General features: G+C 42.0%; 1 protein-coding gene across 1 annotated transcript in view; it reads right to left on the bottom strand.

Annotated features, from left to right (window-relative positions):
• Positions 1-24,074, bottom strand: part of LOC127574522 (leucine-rich repeat flightless-interacting protein 2-like) — a 200,185-nt gene that overhangs the window by 130,739 nt on the left and 45,372 nt on the right. Inside the window, 1 exon segment of the mRNA XM_052023564.1 lies at positions 10,555-10,641. Coding sequence (XP_051879524.1) covers positions 10,555-10,641 — 87 coding nt within the window.

Here is a 24,074-nt window from a genome sequence, read left to right as displayed (position 1 = left end):
ACAGGAGCAGAACTTCTTCAGAGTGGGTATACCTTGAAGGGATTTTGCAGTGGAGTAGTAGAATGGAGACAAGAGAATCTGCAGATGCTGGAATCTGGAGCAAAGTATAAACTGCAGGAGGAACTCAAGAGACAAGCAGCATCAGTGGTACTTCAGCCCATCACATCCATGCCAACCTGATTGCCCACCTACACTAATCCCATTTGCTCACATTAGGACCATATCCTTCTTTTGTCTTGTCTGTTTAAGTGTCTGTCTAAATACTTCTTAAACATAGTAATTGCTTCTGATTACACCACCTCCTCTGGCAACACATTCCAAATAGAACACTACAGCAAAGAAAACAGGCCATTCAGCCCTTCTAGTCTGTGCCGAAACTTTATTCCGCTAGTCCCATTGACCTGCACCCAGTCCATAACCCTTCAGACCTCTCCCATCCATATATCTATCCAATTTATTCTTAAAACTTGAGTGAGCCCGCATTTACCACGTCAGATGGCAGCTCGTTCCACACTCCCACCACTCTCTGAGTGAAGAAGTTCCCCTTAATGTTCCCCCTAAATCTTTCCCCTTTCACCCTAAAGCCATGTCCTCTCGTACTTATCTCTCCTAATCTAGGTGGAAAGAGCCTACTTGCATTTACTCTGTCTGTACCCCTCATAATTTTGTAAACCTTTATCAAATCTCCCCTCATTCTTCTGTGCTCCAAGGAATAAAGTCCTAACCTGTTCAGTCTTTCTCTGTAATTCAACTCCTGAAGACTTGGCAACATTCTAGTAAATCTTCTCTGCACTCTTTCAATCTTACTGATATCCTTCCTATAGTTAGGTGACAAGGACTGCACACAATATTCCAAATTTGGCCTCACCAATGTCTTATACAACCTCACCATAACACCCCAACTCCTATACTCAATACTTTGATTTATGAATGCCAGGATGCCAAAAGTCTACCTGAGACGCCACTTTCAGGGAATTATGTATCTGAACTCCCAGATCCCATTGTTCCTCCGCACTCCTCAGTGCCCTACCATTTACTGTGTATGTCCTACCTTGATTTGTCCTTCCAGAATGCAACACCTCACACTTGCTGCATTAAATTCCATCTGCCATTTTCTGGCCCAGTTTTCCAGTTGGTCCACATCCCGCTGCAGGAAAATCTTCCTGGCTGTCCACAATGCCTCCAGTCTTAGTGTCATCAGCAAACTTGCTGATCCCATTTACCACATAATCATCTAGATCATTGATATAGACAACAAACAACAATGGACCCAGCACAGATCCCTGAAGCACACCACTAGTCACAGGGCTCCAGTCTGAGAAACAATCATCCACTACCACTCTCTGTCTTCTCCCACACAGCCAATTTCAAATTCAGTTTACAACCTCTCCATGGAAACCTAGTGTCTGAACCTTCTGAACTAACCTCCCATGTAGGACCTTGTCAAAGGCCTTACTAAAGTCCATGTAGACAACATCCACAGCCTTTCCTTCATCTACTTTCTTGGTAACTTCCTCGAAAAACTCTACAAGATTCGTTAAACATGATCTACCATGCACAAAGCCATGCTGACTATCCTTAATCAGCCCTTGGCTGTCCAAATACTTGTATATCTGATCTCTCAGAACACCTTCCAATAATTTACCTACTACTGATGTCAGGCCCACCGGCCTGTAATTACCTGGTTTGCTTTTAGAGCCTTTTTTAAACAATAGAACAACATGAGCTACCCTCCAGTCCTCTGGTACCGCACCCGTAGTTAAGGACATTTTAAATATATCTGCCAGGGCACCTGCAATTTTTACACTAGTCTCTCTCAAGGTCCAAGGAAATATCTTGTTAGGCCCGGGGGATTTATCTACCTTTATTCGCTGTAAGGCAGCAAGCACCTCCTCCTCTTTAATCTTTATATGTTCCATGACACTACTGCCTGTTTCCCTCCTTCCATATACACTATGCCAGTTTCCTGAGTAAATACTGATGCAAAAAACATTTAAGATCTCCCCCATCTCGAGGCTCCACACATAGACGACTACTCTGATCTTCTAGGGGACCAATTTTGTCCCTTACTATCCTTTTACTCTTAATATACTTGTAGAAACCCTTTGGGTTTAGCTTCACATTATCTGCCAGAGCAACCTCATGTCTTCTTTTTGCCTTCCTGATTTCCTTCTTTAGTATTTTCTTACATTTTCTATACTCTTCAAGTACCTCATTTGTTCCTGGTTGCCTATACTTGCTAATACACCTCTCTTTTTTTCTTAACCAGATCGCCAATATCTCTTGAAAACCAAGGTTCCCTATGCCTGTTAACTTTGCCTTTAATCCTGGCAAGAACATGCAAACTTTGCACTCTCAAAATTTCACCTTTGAAATATCAACTACTCTTTATGTAAAATAAACCTACCCCTCGGGTCCCCTTTAAAACTCCTTCATCTTACTGGCCTCTTGTTTTTGATAACCTTTGCCATGGAAAAAAGATATTGACTATCTATCAATATGCTTCCCAAAATCTTACATACTTCTGTCAGGTCCTCAGCCTCCTTTGCTCCAGGGAAAACAAGCCCAGCCTATCCAAAGTCCTTCAATCCAGGAGAATTCAGAGGAATTTTATTTTATTCAGAGTAATGTAAACATGTAGAAACATAGAAAAACTACAGCACAATTCAGGCCCTTCAGCCCACAAAGCTGTGCCGAACATGTCCCTACCCTAGAAATTGCTAGGCTTACCCATAGCCCTCTATTTTTCTCAGCTCCATGTACCTATCCAAAAGTCTCTTAAAAGACCCCATCATATCTGCCTCCACCGCCGTTGCCGGCAGCCCATTCCACGCACTCACCACTCTCTGAGTAAAAAACTTACCCCTGACATCTCCTCTATACCTACTCCCCAGCACCTTAAACCTATGTCCTCTTGTGGCCACCAATTCAGCCCTGGGGAAAAGCCTCTATCTACCTGATCAATGCCTCTCATCATCTTATATACCTCTATCAGGTCCCCCCACATCCTCCGTCGCTCCAAGGAGAAAAGGCCAAGTTCCCTCAACCTGCTTTCATAAGGCATGCTCCACATTCCAGGCAGCATCCTTGTAAATCTCCTCTGCACCCTTTCTATGGCTTCCACATCCTTCCTGTAGTGAGGTGACCAGAACTGAGCACAGTGGGGTCTGACCAGGGACCTATATAGCTGCAACAATACATCTCAGCTCCTAAATTCAATTTCACGATTGATGAAGGACAATACACCATATGCCTTCTTAACCACAGAGTCAACCTGCACAGCCGCTTTGAGCGTCCTATGGACTCAGACCCCAAGATCCCTCTGATCCTCCACACTGCCAAGAGTCCTACTATTAATATTATATTCTGCCATCATATTTGACCTATCAAAATGAACCAGTTCACTTGTCTGGGTTGAACTGCATGTGCCACTTCTCAGCCCAACTTTGCATCCTATCTATGTCCCTCTGTAACCTCTGACAGCCCTCCAAACTATCCACAACACACCCAACCTTCGTGTCATCTGTGAACCTACTAACCCATCCTTCCACTTCCTCATCTAGGTTGTTTATAAAAATCACAAAGAGCAAGGGTCCCAGTACAGATCCCTGAGGTACACCACTGGTCACTGACCTCCACGCAGAATACGACCCTTCAACAACCACTCTTTGCCTTCTGTGGGCCAGTCAGTTCTGGATCCACACTGCAATGTCCCCTTGGATCCCATGCCTCCTCACTTTCTCAATAAGCCTTGCATGGGGTACCTTATCAAATGCCTTGCTGAAATCCATATATACTACATCTACTGCTCTCCCTTCATCGATGTGTTTAGTCACATCCTCAAAAAATTCAATCAGGCTCGTAAGGCAGGACCTGCCCTTGACAAAGCCATGCTGACTATTCCTAATCATATTATACCTCTCCAAATGTTCATAAATCCTGTCTCTCAGGATCTTCTCCATTAGTTTACCAACCACTGAGGTAAGACTCACTGGTCGATAGTTCCCTGGGCTATCCCTACTCCCTTTCATCAATCACGGAACAACATCCACAACCCTCCAATCTTCCAGAACCTCTCCCTTCTCCATCGACGATGCTAAGGGCATCGTCAGAGGCTCCGCAAGTATATGTAACCAAGTATCTGACGGGAAGTTGCTGAAGGGAAAAAACAGACACATAATGGGAAGTTAGATAAGTATGTAAGTACATAAGCGGGGTTTGGAGAAACTTGTTTGGTGAATGTTTACTAAAACGAAGGAAAAGTAAACCACATACTGAATGGCTTGCTTCTATAAATGCTAATATAATGGCTGATGTGGTTACAAGGATTCTTACAAGAAAGCAAGTCAAAATAAAGAAATGATCATGCTCAAATGTGTCAGCTGCAAGTACCAGGAAGCTGCTGGTAGCATCTGTGTAAAATAAGCACATGGTTGTGTCTTGTTTTTACAAAACAAATCTTTGCTTTACACCTTTTCTGCAGGTGCAGCTTTGTGTAGGGTTGTTGCTCCTGACACACAGATACGTCTTGGGTATATTGCACATTCACATCTGCTATTATTCAGCTGTAAAGGAGATTACAACCAGGAACAATTCAATCACCACCAAAACATGTGTCAGGACAGTAATGCAAATCCAGGCAATTATACCCCCTCGCGCTTACTGGCTGAAAAGCTACGAAGCTAAATTTTATCAACTTAGTTTCTGTTCTGGCTCAACCACACATCAGGGATCTGTTCCTATTTGTGACAAAAAGCTAATTTTAAAATAGACCAATTTTCTTTTACACGTAAGGAGCTGATAATCATTTTAGGCTATCCGCATCTTCTGAGTATATTCATTATATTAATACTCGTCAATTATGAGTATAATGATTATGTTAAAACATCAATAATCAGCTGAATAACAATTGCTTCTTTGGGCACCAAATTTAAATTTCCAGTCAACTGTGTTCTGATTTTTACTGGAAAACAAGGTTATTCCTTGTAAATCCATTGTGTAATTCAGATATCCATGCTAAGCTGCTTGCTATAGAAAACCAGTCAAAACTCATTGAAATATGAATTTGCCAAAATGCTTCAAGAAGCATACTTGAATTTAATGCAGAAATTACCAAAAGCAAATGACAGGAATCACTCCAAAACTTCAGTCATGACATGACAGACACTGACAAACATTGACTCCTCCACCCTTGCACTCCTCCACCCTCCATTTCCAACCTTGCTACTCCAAACCTCTTGAATATGTTACCTGCCTCCCAATTGAAGTCCACCTTCCTTGGAACTTACAGAATCATTGCAATTAGATTTTCAGCATGAACGGAGTACCAAAATGGTTCAAGCCATTTTAATACTGCGAAAACAATCAATGCAATCTATCCTTCCTCATACTTCTCGATCTGTCTGAAGTTAATGACACAGCTAACTCTATACTAGCTGCCACAAACAGCTCTGCTCATTATCGAACAGGATGGGAACACAGTCAACCTACTTCAATTCCTAATAAATTCTATTCAGAGAACCAGCTTTGCCCAGTGTGCTGGTTGTGGCAAGCCCTGAGGATCCTTGTTCTGCCCTCAAGATCATCATCATCAACAAATTTCACATTTAGACTGGGGGCATCCAGCTCTATCTTCTCACTATCACCTTTCTTCAACCCTCCACTGTCTGAAGAATTAGACACTTTATCCAACATGTAGTACTGGATACACAATCCCAAACTCAAGATCTGGAACACTCTCCAAAAATGTCTGCTACTTCCCACTTTCAATTTCACCCTGATTTCTTTGGTCATCAGCCCTGATTTCTCCTCAAGGATTAGTAGTTATTAACATTAACAAAACAGAGAGCTTTGATTACTAAGTTGTATAAATTGAATTCAGAGAAGTCATAAAATCAGCTATGGAAAACAATTTGGGAAAAAAGATACCAGAATGCCTACAGACATTGGTGATGTCAAACCTGAGAAAGACAAGGAAAGATCAACTCCCTGAGCTTGGGCAGACACAAGGCATTACTTAAAAAAGATGTGATCATTTGAAAAATTTACTCAACTTATCTTTCTCTACTTGTGTACAAATTAAATAAGCAGAATAAGAAATGCCAGATTAACACAAGAAGATAGGCCTCAACTCTTCATGTTCCAGTTCCCCATTGGCCTCATTTCCCCAATCTTTGAAAAATTCATCCCTTTCGATTAACTTTTGTTTTTATTGAGAAGGTGCAATTACATCAACCATGCAGGGAGAAGAATGTAAAGGGTTTCATTAGGATAGACCTATCTGTGCAACTTCCTGCACTGTTATAACAAGGCCCAACTTAAGCCTGAAGAACAGCAGTTCATCCTCTGTCTGGGCACACTGCAGTCTTCTGGACTCCATATTGAATTCCACAACTTTAGGAAACCTGCTTTCTCTGTCTGTATCATAACTGGCCGGTCCTTCATGTGATAGTTGCTCAGTCTTACCCTCTCCATAAGCACAGCCTGATTTTCTATACATTTCCTACAACACTGCATCTTGCAACTTTCAAATTCCTTTGTTTGTGCACTCACTCTTTAGCGTCCTCAGTTCATAAGTTTTCTGTTCCTTGGTTCACATTCTTTCTAACTGCTCTCATTAACCCATTGGTTTAGAAGGTTATGGGCCAAACACTGGCAAATGGGACTAGCTTGGATGGGGCATCTTGGTCGGCATGGACCAGTTGGGCTGAAGGGCCTGTTTACATGGTGCATGACTCTATGACTGGATGACATCATTCATGGCCTAAGCCCACACCAACCTTTACCTCACTTTGTCAGAGATATCCCGTTTGTCACATCCATCTCTCCTCCACGTTCTCTACAACTTAAAACCTACTTGTCGTCTTTCTTTCCCAATTCTAACGAAGGGTCTTCAACCGAAACAGTAACTTTTTAAAAAAAAATAGATGCTGCCTAACCTGCCGAGTTTTTCCTCAAATTTTCTTTGTTGTTTCAGTGGGAAGTAGAGAGGTTCTAATCATAATCAGGATTTTTAGATGTAGACCATAATATTATTATATACACTCAGAATTTGATATATTTCATATATTTGATATATTTCATAGATGCATGCTCAAGTACTAAAAATATTACAGGCATCCATGGAAGAGCAGCAAACACTGTTGATTCAGGAATTTTCACTTGAATACCATTGATTCTTCAGGGTACGTGAACTCCATTTCAAAGCTTTGTTTCACTAGAGCAAAAACACGTCAACCTCTGTTCAATGCATTTCCAACTTCCTACCACAGTATTTTGTCTTCATCAAGGTTGCAGAGCTCTGTTTGTTACTAAGATTGAAAATACCTCAGCAGTCCTCAGGACTGCACCTCCTCTAAGAAATTATGGCCAGCTCTAAGCATTAAAATTAAGATGGACATCGTTAATACAATTGAACAGTTAAGCATTTGATGGACATCAGCCATTCATTAAATCTTGCAGCAACAAAGTGCAAAAAAAATTTTTCAATGGAGGCAATATAAAGGGTACTGCTCTTAACATTAACACTGGAAATGCATTGTGTTACTAAGAGCAGAAATGTTACAAGGGAGACAACAGAACCGGAGATGGGCACGTAGTTAAAGATCAGAATGAACAGCCGAAGTCCCTGAGTTTGATTTTGATCCAGGAAAGAGCTAGGTCATTATAAGCCTATTGAAAGAATGCAAGGCAGGATCAGTCCTCAAAACTTTTTAGGCACTTTGAACCCCACCTTGAAAATGCTAATACGTTCAAGGACAGCCATGGTGGATTTGAATGTTTCAAGAAATGTGAAAACTTGCATATTATTCATCCTGCAGGGGCAGATAAGTGCATATACTGTGACAGAAAATAATTTTCAAGGAATTGAAACAAATTGTTGAGAAAGATGAATCCTCTCCTAAGCAAGTATTTAAAATGAATATTTTGGTGTTCTAACTGCAACGTATGAATTCCATATGCTACATGCATTAGCATTTATTAGACTGAAGAACTAAAATAAGACTGTTAATTCAGACAATTTCAATAAACAGATGCACTTAAAAAGTGTATGTGTTATTAAGTTAAACATCAGGCACAAATGCACAATAACAACCAACATCAGGCTTTGTACCATCCACTGGTGAATCTCTCCCCATTTTCTGTCGGATGAACGATAAATCTACACGGTGAAGTAAAAAGAAAAAAAAATATCTACTTGAAGATTAGTTGAGAGATGAAAAAGAAATACTGACAGATCAGACCACTAGAAATACATGATGGAAAAGCAAGTTCTGGTTCTGTTTGAGCACATGTTCCAACTTCAGTTTGCGCCTAGCAAGCAATGCTGGACCATCCTGAGAGCTCAAATCTTCACACTTCTCCCGCACAGCTTTGGTTCCAGAAGTAGTGTCAGAAGCTACACAGGTCACTTTTTGAGCTATCACTATATTACAAAACTGCTAAGACCCATGTGCTGATAAGAGAGCAATAGTTTGACGTGCAAATGCACAACTTAAATTTCAAATAAAATTCAATGCCTCCCCCCACCACACCCCTTGTTCCAGTATTGCAAAGGAATGTACCAAGTCTCCCACACAGTTCAGATGAATAAGTACCACTACCTGGTGTGTGTACAGTTAAATAAATTGATTATGTGCAACAAAGGCCCAGCAGAATGGGTGGCTGAACAGAATGGTTTGGCAAAAAAATTCAAAGGTTCCCAATTCCTGTAGCTACTTTGAGGCTCAGCTATAAACTCGATAAATTGAGTATTTTTTGTACATGTTCAAGACGAAGAATAAAGAATACATCATTTAATTCGAGTCTATTTGCCCATTTAATTACATATTAGTCTATTAAGCCTTTGTTATGCATGCTCCATATTCTGATAATCTTGCATAAGTAATGAAATATAGTCAGAACAGTTTAAAAAGAATATGAGAGGTGTTTACATTACTATTTGTCTGAGCAAAAAGTTCTTGACTTCAGTCAAATTGTTTGTGTCTATCATATTGGATCACAGTTAATAAAAGAAATTGTTTTGGCCCTTCAGATCCTGGTATCATTCTGGTGAATTCATGCTCTACCGTCCACTAAGGCTAATATAGCCTTCCTGATGTGCGGTACCCAAAGGTAAACAAGGTAATCCAGAGCAGAAGGTAACGAGATAACCCAGACTAAGGCTCTGTGCAATTTACATAAAACATCCTCTCCTCTGTACTCCTTTCTCCCTGAAATGAAATTTAATATGGCATTTGTCTTTTGGATGATTCTGCACAAGATTTTACAACCAATGCACCTGGACGCAGCATCCTCAACAGCAACTCCCACAATTTTAGAAAACATTCCAACTTGTTATTGTGTGTTCCAAAGAGAAAAATCTCTGCTCCTGAAAATGCCTGCACATTAACTCCTCTTCCTTTCAAAGCTGAACATCTCATTCAAGGATTGGCATAGATTCTCAAAATCATAAAACATATGAATATTGTTAAATTATTTGTTTGCTTCGGTTCATCCAAAAACAAAATGAAATACAAAAGGCAGTTAACTTGATGCTTGGAAATCAGCCAAAAGGAATACAAGGGGAACACAGTTGAAGAGTAAACGTCTAACTGAATGCAAGCCATCAAGAAATGAACCAGTTCAACCCAGCTGCTCGAAACACTTAATATTTAGAAAGTACGAATGGAGTGTGTCATTCAAAGACCCACATACCGTGTATTACTGTTCTCCACAAAAATACCTCTGATCACTAACACTATACCAGCAAAACTATCTTGTTATTTTTGGCTGAGGCTAAGGCTACCCATATGCAATATCTTCTGTGTATAAGCTTTCATACAATATGGTTTGCAGCTGGTCAAAGCTGCAACTGACCAACATCTTCTAGGGATATTTTCGGTGGAAAATAAACATTGATCTATTATATTTTGTAGCACAAGAAGACTAACAAAAACTGATTTGTCAATGATACCCTCAGTTCACAATGGAAAATTATTTCAGGTAAAAGCAGCCTTGCCTCACAACCTTCTACCTCATCTCCCTAATGGCTGTATGGATGCTTAACTACCAGTTACGGAATTCTGTTTCTTGATAAATGTGTTTATTTGCAGCAAACAAAAAGTTTGAACTAAAATAATAGTGGTCTAAATATAAAATTATTTCCACTTTATGCTCTATTTTGCCTCAAGCCACAGAAGTCATTCTCAAAGTCTCAGCAATGTTTTCCATCGCTACTTACCACAGAGGTAGGAAAGCAAAGTATGAAACTAGACACAGCATATCAGATTTTCACTGACCTCTTAGCTGCCACAACACTCAAGATGACTGGAAAACTTGGTGCAGATATGAATGGTGATATCTTTCCCTGTATCTCATTTAGAACCAAACTAAATCATGTGTCCCAACTTGCAAAACTGGTTTAAACAAATGTCTTTCAGTCTTCTCAATTTCACAACAATGCTGCTTTACTTCTACTGAAGTGCTTGGCTGATGACCATACCCATTTCCATTACTCACTGCACCTTACTTTCTTCAGGCACTCAGAAACTATGCCTTTCCAGATTCACTCACCTCCTTCTGCTGCCGCTCCAGTTCTTTCATGCGAATATCTCTTGCCTCTGCTCGGGCTGCCCGTTTGGCTGCAAGCCTGGCCTCTGCCTACAAAACGCAATGAAAATTAGTTAGCTTCATGCTCCCTGGGAGTATAAGAGCAACAGGTTACTAATGTAATGAAAGGCCAAAAGTTTATGGGAAAAGCGAAGGCAAATGAACCTCAAAAAGATTTCCACAAAAACCTTGCGATCTCTATGACAGAAGTTTCCCCTTTTCAACACATGTTCCTGTCAAGCATCATCTCCTAAGCTTCTAGCAGCTGGAACATCAGCCAAAACATCTCAAAATACAAATTTTAATTAACTGTTTCAACACTGCATAGAAATACAATTCATGGAGGATGAAATACAATTTTCCTTTTACAAAAATGAATTTTAAAAACATTTTGAAACTTGAAGAAACAGTGAACCCATGTAAAAATACACTTTGCCTAGTGGATGATGAAGAATGCTCCTGAAAACTACCATGACCTTAGTTTACCAAATCTAAGAATTGTTAACAATTTTACCACCTGACGAATTCAAAAATACTCAAAATTGACTTCAGGTTAAACAAGTCTCCACATAAAACTAGCTTTGCAAAAATAAGATTGCTGTCCAAGGTAAAGAATTTCCACTGTTTAATTACAACTATAATCACAACATAGTCATAAGGAACACAGTTCCTCAATTCTAAAATTCAACACAAGACATTCAATTCTTAATTTATGCTGAAAATATATAAAATGTGCAAGGCATGTATCATTTATCCTCAGCAATTTCAGCAACAACTCCTCACAGCTGTCATGGCTGAAAGTGATCTGTGCGTAAGATGCAGCATGTTCAAATTAAGAAATTTCCCACTTTGTATTCCGATTTTCAGTTTGGTATTGCTGACGCACTTATATTACCAAACAGGCACAGAGCTATTTACAAATCAGCAGAATCAAAAGAAACACGAATATACCTTGTATGGTTTTATTCTTCTTAGGGAATTTAGTATAAGGCAATACTGTACTGTATATCTTTAAAATTAAAGCTAGGCCATTCGAGAATAAAAATCAGGAAGCACTTCTTCCACATCTAATGGATATGTGGCACTCTCTCAAGAAGCTGAGATTACTGCATCAAATGAAGTTATTAAACCCTGATCGAATTTAAAAGGCAATTATAAACATGAGAGAACAGATTATAAGACAATGCAATGGATAAATAGAGAGGGATATTTAAGGAAATATTTAATGATTCTCCACAAAAATATTTTCCATCAAGAAATAAAGGCTCTCCCAAAAGGACACTATATAGAAAGAGCAAAGATCAGTGAAATTTGAGAAGATTGGGAATTGATTATCCAAACCAGTAAATGTGTACCAGATAGAAAAGATTATGCGTAAACAAACATGAAAACAAACACCAAATATGTCAATGCACCAAATAGACAAAGACTTGCATTTTAAAAATATTTTATATCCAGCTTCACGTAAAAAGTATCCCAATATTATCAGAAAAATTAAGAGAAAAAAAGAGGAACTTAATCACTGCATCACTAGAGGAAAAAAAAGCATATGGCAAACTGATATGACTAACAGTTGACAAGTCCCTGGACCTGATGATCTACATCTTATAAGATTTGGCTGAAGAGTTAGTTGAAGAATGGTTATAGGGTCCTAGAGCAATACAGCACAGATACAGGCCATATGGCCCAATGAGTCCGTGCTAACCACGGTGCCCACCCAGCTAGTCCCAATTTCGTGTGTTCGGCCCGTATCCAAGCCCCACCCCTTCATGGTGTTCTTAAATGATACTATTGCACCTGCCTCAACCACTTCCTCCCCTTCTTAAATGATGCCATTGTACCTGCCTCAACCACTTCCTCTAGCAGCTTGTTCCAATATACTCACCACCCTCTACGTGGAAACAGTCACCCTTCAGGTTCCAATTAAATCTTCCACCTCTCACCCTAAACCTATGCCCCCTAGTCTTGGACTCCACTCCCCTGGGGAAAAAAACCACAAGATATCGGAGCAGAATTAGGCTATTCGGCCCATTGAATCTGCTCCACCATTCTATCATGGCTGATTTATTATTCCCTCTCAACCCCATTCTCCTGTCTTCTTCCCATAACCTTTGACACCCTAACTAATCAAGAACCTATCAACCACTGCTTTAAATATACCCAGAAACTCAGCCTCCACAGCCATCTGTTGGCAATCAATTCCACAGATTCACCACCCTCTGACAAAAGAAATTCCTCCTCATCTCTGTTCTAAAGGGACATCCTTTTATTCTGAGGCTATGCCCCCTGGTCCTAGACTTTCCTACTACTGGAAACATCCTCTCCAAGTCCATTCTATCCAGGTCTTTCAATGTTCATTTGGCTTCAATGAGATCGCCCCCTCATCCTCCTAAACTCCAGTGAATACAGGAGACCGTTACTGCCTACCTTATCTATGCCTCTCAAATTTTTAAACATTTCTATAAGGTTCCCCCTCATTCTGCTACGTTCCAAGAAATAAAGACCCAGCCTGGCCAACCTCTCCCTATAACTCAGGCCCTCTAGCCCTGGCAACATCCTCGTAAATCTTTTCTACACTCTTTCCAGTTTAACCACAGCTTTCCAGTAATAGGGTAACCTCCAAAATATCTCCACAAGTTTCCCTCCTATCTTGAGCAACCATGATTTTCTCCTCTGTAAAAACCAAGGAGAAATATTTGCTAAGTGGTTGTGATCTTCAGAATTCTATATTCTAGAAAGGTTCCAGCAGCTTGGAATGCCTACTCCTGCTCCTATTCCTTATGTTCTTCTGGAAAACAACAAATGTTACACACTGTTCCAGAAAGGAAGGAGACAACGAAGGGAGCAATAGGCAAGTTAGATTTACATCTGTCATAGAGAAAATAATGGGATCTCCCACAAGCACTACCCTACGACATGCAATTTCTCGTCACATCTGCTCCTCAAGTTCCTGCTGACCATTGGGGAGTCTATCATGTAGCCCTACCCAGGTGATGTTGTGAGAAAAGGTTCTTTGAGGTCTCGAAGGTAGAGGACTCTGGACACAGTCTTTGAAGTTTTAAAAATGATTTAATTGCAAAGACAAACGCGGGAACAGAATGAATGGGAATGGATGCACACTTGCACACACGTGATCACGAAACGTGGGGGAGAATCGCAACGGGGTGAGATGCGCACACACATACACACAACAAACTGGGTACAAACAAATCAAGGAAGAAACAATATTACACCTGTCACCCTCCTTGATTCAGTGCAAGCATCAGCTCCTTGGTCCCAGGGATACTTAACTAATTTCTCTAGCAGTGCACAGCTTACCTCAACATCCCTCAGAGAGGACAAAGAGGCAGAACCAAGCATGTGGCACTTTTTATACTGCTGGACGGCTGGGTGGTCCAGTCCAGGTAATTCAAACAAGCCAATTGCTCGGTGCCAGCAAGGACGAAGGTGCTTAAACGGGCCAATTGTTCAGGTGTGCACTGGATGGGTGGGGTGGAGCCAAACCTTGATTGACAGCAGTGTGTCTTCCGACCCGATGAGCAATGCTGTCATCCGACCAGAGGGGCCAGTGTTTTCACTGTCACATGACAGCCATGATCTTTCATACTACAGGTGACCATCGCCTTCTTATTTCCAAATTCTACCTAAATGATCCCTCAAGAATATCCTCTCTAAGCACTACCGTTATGTCCTCCCTTATCAAAAAGGCAACACCCCCTCCACTCTTACTTGTTCCTCTGTCACACCAAAAGCATCAGTATCCTAGAACATGGAGCTGCCAGTCCTGCCCTTCTCTCAGCCACGTCTCTGTTATGGCCACAATATCCCAGTCCCTAGAGGCAATACATCCACTCAGTTCGTCTGCCTTACCCATTAAGCTACATGCATTGAAGTAGATGCAATTTAAATCAGTGGTCCTATCTGCCCTTTTACTGTAAATATGGCTATCCTGATAGCTAAGCTTACACTCTTTGGTTGCTGCATGTACCCAGTCTTCTCACTGACTTCACTCTTTTGAGCCCCACCGCCCCTGCCAATCCAGTTTAAACCCTGTCTGGTGGCAAAAGCAAATTTCCCTGCTGGGATATTGGTCCCCTTCTGGTTCGAGTGCAATCTGTCCATCTTGTACAGGTCACCTCTACCCCAGAAGAGATCCCAATAATCCAAGAACTTGAATCCCTGCTCCCTGCACCAGCTCTTCAGCCATGCATTCATCTGGCCTATCTTTCCATTCATGGCATCATTAGCATGTGGCACCAGAAGTAATCTGGAGATCACTACCCTTAAGGTCCTGCACTTTAATTCCTTGCCTAACTCCCTTTACTCATTCTCCAGGACCTCATCCCTTGTTCTCTCTTTCGTTCGTACCAAGGTGTACAATGACCTCTTGCTATTCACCCTCCCCCTCGCAAATTTTCTGCATCCGCTCAGAGACATCCTTGACCCTAGTACTTCGGAGGCAACATTACCATCCTGCGTCTCTTCTGTAGCTACAGAACCTCTTGTCTGACCCCCTCACAGAGTTTCCTATCACTATCACCCTATCTGACTGTACCCTTTCCTTCTGAGCCTCAGAGCCAGTCACAGTGGCAAAGACCCAACTCCTGCTGCTAGCCCCTGAAAGAGTATCCCCCTCAAAAGTATCCAAAGAGTACGATCCAAAAAGTATCCAAAAAGTACCAGTTAGTGAGGTGAATGGCCATAGGAGAACCCTGCACTGACTGTCGACTTCCCTTACTTCTCCTGACGGTCACCTACCTATCTGAAGCCTGTACCTTGGGTAGGACCACCTCAGGAAAAATGACCTACCAGGAAAAACAACAGGGTAAAGAGGACACATGACAGATCCCAGGATGTTAACACGGGAAAAAAAGAGCAGGCTGATAATTCAGAGGGAAAGTAAAAGCCTGATCTGAAAGTAAAAGGTGAAGCCAAGGGGTAGGACAATAAAAGACTGGCTGCAAACAAAAAGGAATCTTTTTTGTATAGGCATGCAAACAGAATAAAAAGTTTTAAAAGAAGTGGGATTTGGCAGGGACCAAAAAGGAACTCTACAAAAGGAGGTAGAGACAACATCTGAGGCCTTAAGTGAATATTTTACATTGGTCTTTACCAAGGAAAATTATGCTACAGGAGTATGAGCAAAATAAGATGCAGTAAAGATTCATGAGTGACTAAGATTGATAAGGAGTGCTAGAAAGGGCAGCTAAGCAAAATTACCTGGTCCAGAAGACATGCATAGTGGGTGGGGGAAGGGATGTTTAAAAGAGGAAATTGCAGACAACCTGGCCATAACATCTATTGATACTGGGGCAGTGCTAGAGGACAATAAAACATGCAAAGATATACCCACATTTAAAGATAATAGGGATAAACAAAGTAATTATGTGGTTAATCAGTAATTACAGGCCATCATATAGCATTTAGCCCACTGGATCCACGCCAGCTCCCAGAAGAGCAATCACTTTAAGTACCATTCTCCTCCCCTTATTTCCTTGTACCATTGTAACTTATTCTTTCTCACACAGACCCATCAACTCACGTGATTTTTTTTTTGTTGCTATTAACCTACACTAAGGACTTATTTACAGTTGGCAATTAACCCACCAGCAAGTCTTTCGAATGTTTGAGAAAACCAGAGAAATGGAATGGCATGAAAGCCTCTGAAATAATGCAGAAGAGATTTACCAAAATGATTCCAAAGAAGACGGACATCCTCTGTGAAGAAAGTCTGGAGAAGCTGGCATTGGGCTCATTGGAAAAAAAGAATGTTTCAAGAATCTATGATAGAGGTACAAAGAAAGAAATCCCACAGGAGTAAAGCTCAAAAACCAGAAAACACAGAATAAAGATGACTAAAGTGGCATGAGCCCAGAACACTTTACGCAAAAGATGCACTTCACTGTGCGTTTCGATGTACATGTGACTAATAAAAATATCTTATGAGGAAGAACTTCACTACGTAATGAGCAATTACGAATTTATTGCTAAAGTAGTAGTGATGACATCTGCACTTATGACATTTAGGAGGGGGATGAAGAAGAAATTCAAAGGAAGAATTTGCAGAGATACAAGAGAAGTTGTATCTTGAATGCTGCAACTTGTGTCTTTCTAGGAATCCACTAGAGAATATTTTTTGAAAGTCATGAAAGCTGGGTGACAAAACGATAATTATGGATTCCATTGTGTGGAAATCACACAGCATTTGCATGCGAGAGATTTGCAAGTCAAGCTTGCCATGAAGAAACACAGGATATAAATTCACATATTAGTCAGGATGCCATCTTGTTAACATTCAATTTAACTTGAAGACAACTGGATGATTAAAATAGTCAGCCATGGACTTCAAACTGTGAAGTTAATGACCTAAAAGATCAATAGCAACTTAAGTTGTATAAATATGGCAAATCAAAGAGTAATCAGAAATTAAAAGAACATGCTGAAGGCACAGACAGTATTTTGTGCAGTTGCGGACAAAATTACATATTTCAATACCTTGCCATGAAAATGGATTTTGCAGGGAAGGCTGATCAGTGTCCTGAGCTGCATTTTACTTAGATCAAAGAATACAGAAAGTTTGATCAAGGAAAAAATAAAGGGGAACAGCAGCACTGTCAAGTAAACAGAGGCCATAATACTAAAAAAAACAAAAGTGATAAGGGTAGCAGTATTCTTCAAGATGACTGACAGAAAAACAGCAGACGATTCCAACGCAAAGTGATGCACATTGGAAGAATGAACATGGAAAGACAGCACATTAAAAATGCAACATTTATAGATATAAACATTTTAAAAAGCATTGAGAAGCCAAGAGATCTTTGTTCTATGCTTAAGGTACAAGATGAAGGAACAAACTGATAAGATACTGACTTCAGAAATAGAGCACAAAACAGAACAGTACAGCATTGGAACAGGCCCTTAGGTACAAGATATCTGCACCAAACACGATGCCAAATTAAGACTCCTCTGCTTGCACATGATTCATATTCCTCCATTCGCCACATATGTCTAACAGCCTCTTAAATGCCACTGTCATATCTGCTTCCACCACTACTCCTGGCAGCCCACTCCAGGTACCAACACACTGTAAAAAAAAACTGGCCCAACACATTTCCTTTAAACTTCCCACTCTCATCCTGAATGCAAGTCCTCCAGTACTTGACATTTCTATCTCAAGGTAGACAGTCAGAATGTTTTCCCCATCTATGCCTCTCAGAAGTTTATAAATTTCTATCAGGTCTCCCCTAATCTTCTGATGTTCCACAGAAAACAACCCAAGTTGTGAAACCTCTCTTTATAGCTCATACTCTATCCATGAAGCATCCTGGTATACCTCTTCTGTACCCTTTCCAAAGCCTCCACATCCTTCCTGCAATGGGGCAAATAGATTGCACGCAATACTCCAAATGTAGCCAAACGAATGCTTTACATTGCTGCAACGTGACTTCCTTACTCTTATACTCAATGCCCTTACCAATGAAGGCAATGCCTTCTTTACCACCCTATCTACTTGCATGGCCACTTTCAGGGAACTATGGACTTGGTCCCCTGCCACTAACTGCACAGTGGCATGCAAAAGTTTGGGTACCCCTGGTCAAAATTTCTGTTACTGTGAATAGCTAAGCGAGTAAAAGATGACCTGATTTCCAAAAGGCATAAAGTTAAAGATGACACATTTCTTTAATATTTTAAGCAAGATTACTTTTTTATTTCCATCTTTTACAGGTTCAAAATAACAAAAAAGGAAAAGGGCCCAAAGCAAAAGTTTGGGCACCCTGCATGGTCAGTTCTTAGTAACACCCCCTTTGGCAAGTATCACAGCTTGTAAACACTTTCTATAGCCAGCTAAGAGTCTTTCAGTTCTTGTTTGGCAGATTTTCGCCCATTCTTCCTTGCAAAAGGTTTCTAGTTCTGAGATTCTTGGGCCGTCTTGCATGCACTGCTCCTTTGAGGTCTAGCCACAGATTTTCGATGATATTTAGGTCGGGGGACCATGAGGGCCATGGTAAAACCTTCATCTTGTGCCTCTTGAGGTAGTCCATTGTGGATTTTGAGGTGTGTTTAGGATTGTTAACCTGTTGTAGAAGCCATCCTCTTTTCATCTTCAGCTTTTTTTTTACAGACGGTGTGATGTTTGCTTCCAGAATTTGCCGGTATTTAATTGAATTCATTCTGCCCTCTACCAGTGAAATGTTCCCCGTGCCACTGGCTGCAACACAAGCACAAAGCATGATCGATCCATCCCCGTGCTTAACAGTTGGGGGGGTGTTCTTTTCATGAAATTCTGCACCCTTTTTTCTCCAAATATACCTTTGCTCATTGCAGCCAAAAAGTTCTATTTTATCTTCATCAGTCCACAGGACTTGTTTCTAAAATGCATCAGGCTTGTTTAGATGTTCCTTTGCAAACTTCTGACGCTGAATTTTGTAGTGAGGACGCAGGAAAGTTTGGAGAAAAAGGGTGCTAAGTCACAGTAGATCCCATGCATCTTACTCTTCCGGATAAGCCTACCATTAAGGGCCACGTAGGTAACGTCTATTGTCCTACCTTCATCATTCTCCTTTGTCACCTCCTCAAGAAACTTAATGAAGATTATCAGACAAGACCTACCCTGCACAAAGCCATGATGACTGTCCCTAATCAAGCCATGTTTTTCCAAATGCATATAAATCCTATCCCAAAGATATAACTTTTAAGTAGACTACAGCCAGGTAAGAAAACAAATAGTTCAGATGGAGGGCAAGGCAACATGCTGCAGCTGCATGATGTGGGAGTTAGTGGACCCTGCTGTGGTGCACAGTGACCACATCTGCAGTAAGTGTTTGAGGCTGGAGGAACTTCAGCTCAGAATTGATGAGCTGGAATGGCAGCTTCAAACACTGCAAAGCATCAGGGAGGGAGAGAGTTATGTAGATGCTGTGCATCGGGAGGCAGTCACCCCCCACCCCCACTTAGAGCAGCTACTTCTAGGGTCCAGATGGGGGAGAGAAAGAGAAAGAGAACAGGCAGACAGAGCAGAGGACCCCGGAGGCTGTTCCCCTCAAAAACAGGTATTCCGCTTTGGATGCTGTTGAGGGGGATGACCTACAGAGATCAAGCAGCAGTAGCCAGGTCTCTGGCTCTGGGACTGGTCCTGCTGCTCAGAAGAGAAGGGAGGAGAAGAGGAGGGCAATAGTTATAGGGGAGTCAATAGTCAGGGGAACAGCCAGGAGGTTCTGTGGACGAGTGAGAATCCCAGATGGTATGTTGCCTCCCAGGTGCCAGGGTCCAAGATGTCTCTGATCGGGTCCACAACATTCTTGTGCGGGAGGGAAAGCAGCCAGAAGTCGTGGTACATGTTGGTACCAACGACATAGGTAGAAAGAGGGATGAGGTCCTGAAAAGTGAGTTTAGGGAGTTAGGCAGAAGGCTGAAGAACAGGACCTCAAGGATAGCAATCTCGGGATTGCTGCCAGTGCCACGTGATAGTGAAGGTAAGAATAGGAGGAGATGGCAGATGAATGTGTGGCTGAGGAGTTGGTGCAGGGGGCAAAGTTTTAGATTTTTGGATCATTGGGATCTCTTCTGGGGAAGGTGGGGTCTGTACAGATTGGATGGGTTACACCTGAACTCAAGGGGGACCAATATCCTTGCAGGCAGGTTTGCTAGTGTGGTTTGGGAGGGTTTAAACTATCTTGTAAGGGGGATGGAAACTGGAGGGATAGGTCAGTGGAAGAAGTACATGGAGTAAAGCCAGATCTAACACAAAGAGAGGCTTTGAGGAAGGAGAAGCAGAGTATAGGGTATAAAAGTAGTAAGGTGGATGGGCTAAAGTGCCTTTACTTAAATGCAAGAAGTGTCAGGAATAAGGGTGATGAACTGAGAGCTTAGATAAATACATGGAACTATGATACTGTGGCTCTTGCAGAGACTTGGCTGTCACCAGGGCAGGAATGAATACTGAATATTCCCAGATTTCAGTGTTTTAAAAGGGATGGGGGGGGGGGGGGGGCGGGGGGGGAGGAGAAGAGGAGGAGGGGTGGCGTTACTGGTCAGGGATACTATTACAGCTGCAGAAAGGGTGGATAATGTAGAAGGATCTTCTCTAGAGTCAGTATGGGTGGAAGTTAGGAGCAAGAAAGGAGCAGTTACTCTACTGGGAGTATTTTCTTGGCCCCCTGGTAGCAGCAAGGATACCGAGGAGCAGATCAGGAGGCAGATTTTGGAAAGGTGTAAAAATAACAGGGTTGTTAACTTCCCAAATATTGATCGGCACTTGCTTAGTACCAAAGGTTTAGATGGAGCAGAGTTTATTAAATGTGTCCAGGACGGATTCCTGTCACAGTATGTTGACAGGCTGACTAGAGGGAATGCCATATTAGATCTAGTATTAGGTAATGAATGGGGTCAGGTGACATATCTCTCAGTGGGTGAGCATTTGGGGGACAGTGACCACTGCTTCCTAACCTTTAGCATTGTCATGGACAAGGATAGGAGCAAAGAGGACAGGAAAATATTTAAATGGGCAAGGGCAAATTATGAAGCTATAAGGCTAGAACTTGTGAGTGTGAATTGGGATGACATTTTTTGAAGGGAAATGTACTATGGAGATGTGGTCATTGTTCCGGGATCTCTTGCAGGATGTTAAGGATAAATTTGTCCCGGTGAGGCAGAGAAAGAATGGCAGGGTGAAGGAACCATGGTTGACAAGAGAGGTGGAATATCTAGTTAGGAGGAAGAAGGCAGCATACATAAGGTTTAGGCAGCAAGGATCAGATAGGGCTCTTGAGGAATATAGGGTAGCAAGGAAGGGGTTGAGAAGAGCAAGAAGGGGACATGAAAAGGCCAAGGCAAGTAAGGTTAAGGAAAACCTCAAGGCATTTTTCACTTATGTGAAGAGCAGAAGAATGACGGGAGTAAAGGTAGGACCGATTAGGGATAAAAGGTGGGAAGATGTGCCTGGAAGCTGTGGAAGTGGGTGAGGTCCTCAATGAATACTTCTCTTTAGTATTCACCAAGGAGAGGGGCCTTGATGATGCGGAGGACAGTGTTGGTAAGGTTAATGTTCTGGAGCATGTAGATATCAAGAGAGAGGATGTGTTGGAGCTGTTAGAAAATATTAGGACAGTCAAGTCCCCGGGACCTGATGGAGTATTCCCCAGGCTGTTACGCAAGGCGAGGGAGGAGATTGCTGAGCCTTTGGCTAGGATCTATGAGTCCTCGTTGTCCACGGGAATGGTACCGGAGAATTGGAGGGTGGCAAATGTTGTCCCCTTATTCAAAAAAGGTAGTAGGGATAGTCCAGGGAATTACAGACCAGTGAGCCTTATGTCTGTGGTGAACAAGCTGTTGGAAAGGATTCTTAGAGATAGGATCTATGAGCATTTAGAGAATCATGGTCTGATCAGGGACAGCCAGCATGGCTTTGTGAAGGGAAGATCATGTCTCACAAGCCTGATAGGGATCTTTGAGGAGGTGACTAGACAGATTGATGAGGGTAGTGCAGTAGATGTGGTCTACATGGATGTTAGTAAGGCATTTGACAAGGTTCCACATGGTAGGCTTCTTCAGAAGGTCAGAGGGCATGGGATCCAGGGAAGCTTGGCCATGTGGATTCAGAATTGGCTTGCCTGTAGAAAGCAGAGTGTTGTGGTGGAGGGAGTACATTCAGATTGGAGGGCTGTGACTGGCTGTGTCCCACAAGGATCGGTTCTGGGACCTCTGCTTTTCGTGATTTTTACTAATGACTTGGATGAGGGGGTGGAAGGGTGGGTTGGCAAGTTTGCAAATGACACAAAGGTTAGTGGTGTTGTGGATAGTGTAGAGGATTGTCGAAAATTGCAGACGGATATTGATAGGATGCAGAGCTGGGCTGAGAAGTGGAAGATGGAGTTCAATCTGGAGAAGTCTGAGGTGGTACACTTTGGAAGGACAAACTCCAAGGCAGAGTACAAAGTTAATGGCAGGATTCTGGGTAGTGTGGATGAGCCGAGGGATCTGGGGATCCATATCCACAGATCCCTGAAAGTTGCCTCGCAGGTGGATAGGGTAGTACAGAAAGCTAATGGGGTGTTAGCTTTCATGAGTCGAGGGATCGAGTTTAAGAGCCGTGAGGTAATGATGCAGCTCTATAGAACTCTGGTTAGACCACACTTAGAGTACTGTGTCCAGTTCTGGTTGCCTCATTATAGGAAGGATGTGGAAGCGTGGAAAGGGTGCAGAGGAGATTTACCAGGATGCTGCCTGGATTAGAGAGTATGCATTATGAGGAGAGACTAAGGGAGCTAGGGCTTTACTCTTTGGAGAGAAGGAGGATGAGAGGAGTCATGATAGAGGTGTACAAAATATTATGAGGAATAAATAGAGTGGACAGCCAGTGCCTCTTTCCCAGGGCACCAATGCTCAATACAAGAGGGCATGGCTTTAAAGTAATGGGTGAGAAGTTCAAGGGAGATATCAGAGGATGGTTTTTTTACCCAGAGAGTGGTTGGGGCATGGAATGCACTGCCTGGGAAAGTGGTGGAAGCAGGTGCATTGGTCAAATTCAAGAAATTACTAGATAGGCATATAGAGGAATTTAAAATAGAGGGATATGTGGGAGGAAGGGGTTAGATAGTCTTAGACGAGGTTTAAAGGTCGGCACAACATGGAGGGCCGAAGGGCCTGTATTGCGTTGTGTTGTATTATGTTCTATGTTCTATAATGTTCTATGTTCTCCAATAGCTTTCCTACCACTGATGAGAGGCTAACCGGCCTGTAATTTCCTGGATTATCCCTATTTCCCTTCTTCAACAAAGGAAGGACATTGGCTACTCTCCATCCCTCTAAAATTGGAAAATAATCAGATTATTCTTTAAATTAATGAATAACCAGGCTATATAAATCAAGTAAATGTCACAGAAAACATTGCAAGGCATAAACACGAGGATTGGCTGATGATAAATCAATCAAAATGCATTGGATTCATAATAATGTTACGGTACACCTGACCTATCTTCATTTTTTGGCATCAAAAATATTCAATAAGGTATGATCCAAGGCCTCAGATTGTTGGGAATTGGGAACAGCTCTAGAATAATGTAGCACGGACACAGGCCCTTTGGACCAACAAGCCCACACCGATCACAGTGCCCACCAAGCTTGTCCCAATTTCATGCGTTTGGCCTGTATCCCTCTACACCCTGCCCCTCCACGTACCTATCGAAGTCCTTTTTAAATGATACTATCGTACCTACCTCAACCACTTCCTCTGGCAGTTCATTCCATATACTCACGACCCTCTGCGTGAAGAAACTGCCCATCAGGTCCCTTTTAAATCTTTATCCTCTCACCCTAAATCTATGCCCCCTAGTTTTGGACTCCCCTCCCCGGAGAAAAGGCTGTTACCATCCATCTTATCTATGCCTCTCATGATTTTAAACATTTCTAAGGTCGCCCCTCATTCTCCAACATTCCGAAGAATAAGGACGGAGCCTGACCAACCTCTCCGTGTAACTCAGGCCCTC

This window comes from Pristis pectinata, chromosome 9 (assembly GCF_009764475.1).
Source record: "Pristis pectinata isolate sPriPec2 chromosome 9, sPriPec2.1.pri, whole genome shotgun sequence".
Lineage (NCBI taxonomy): Eukaryota > Metazoa > Chordata > Chondrichthyes > Rhinopristiformes > Pristidae > Pristis > Pristis pectinata.
Note: the sequence above shows the minus strand (reverse complement) of the source record. Positions and strands in the feature narration are given on the sequence as shown.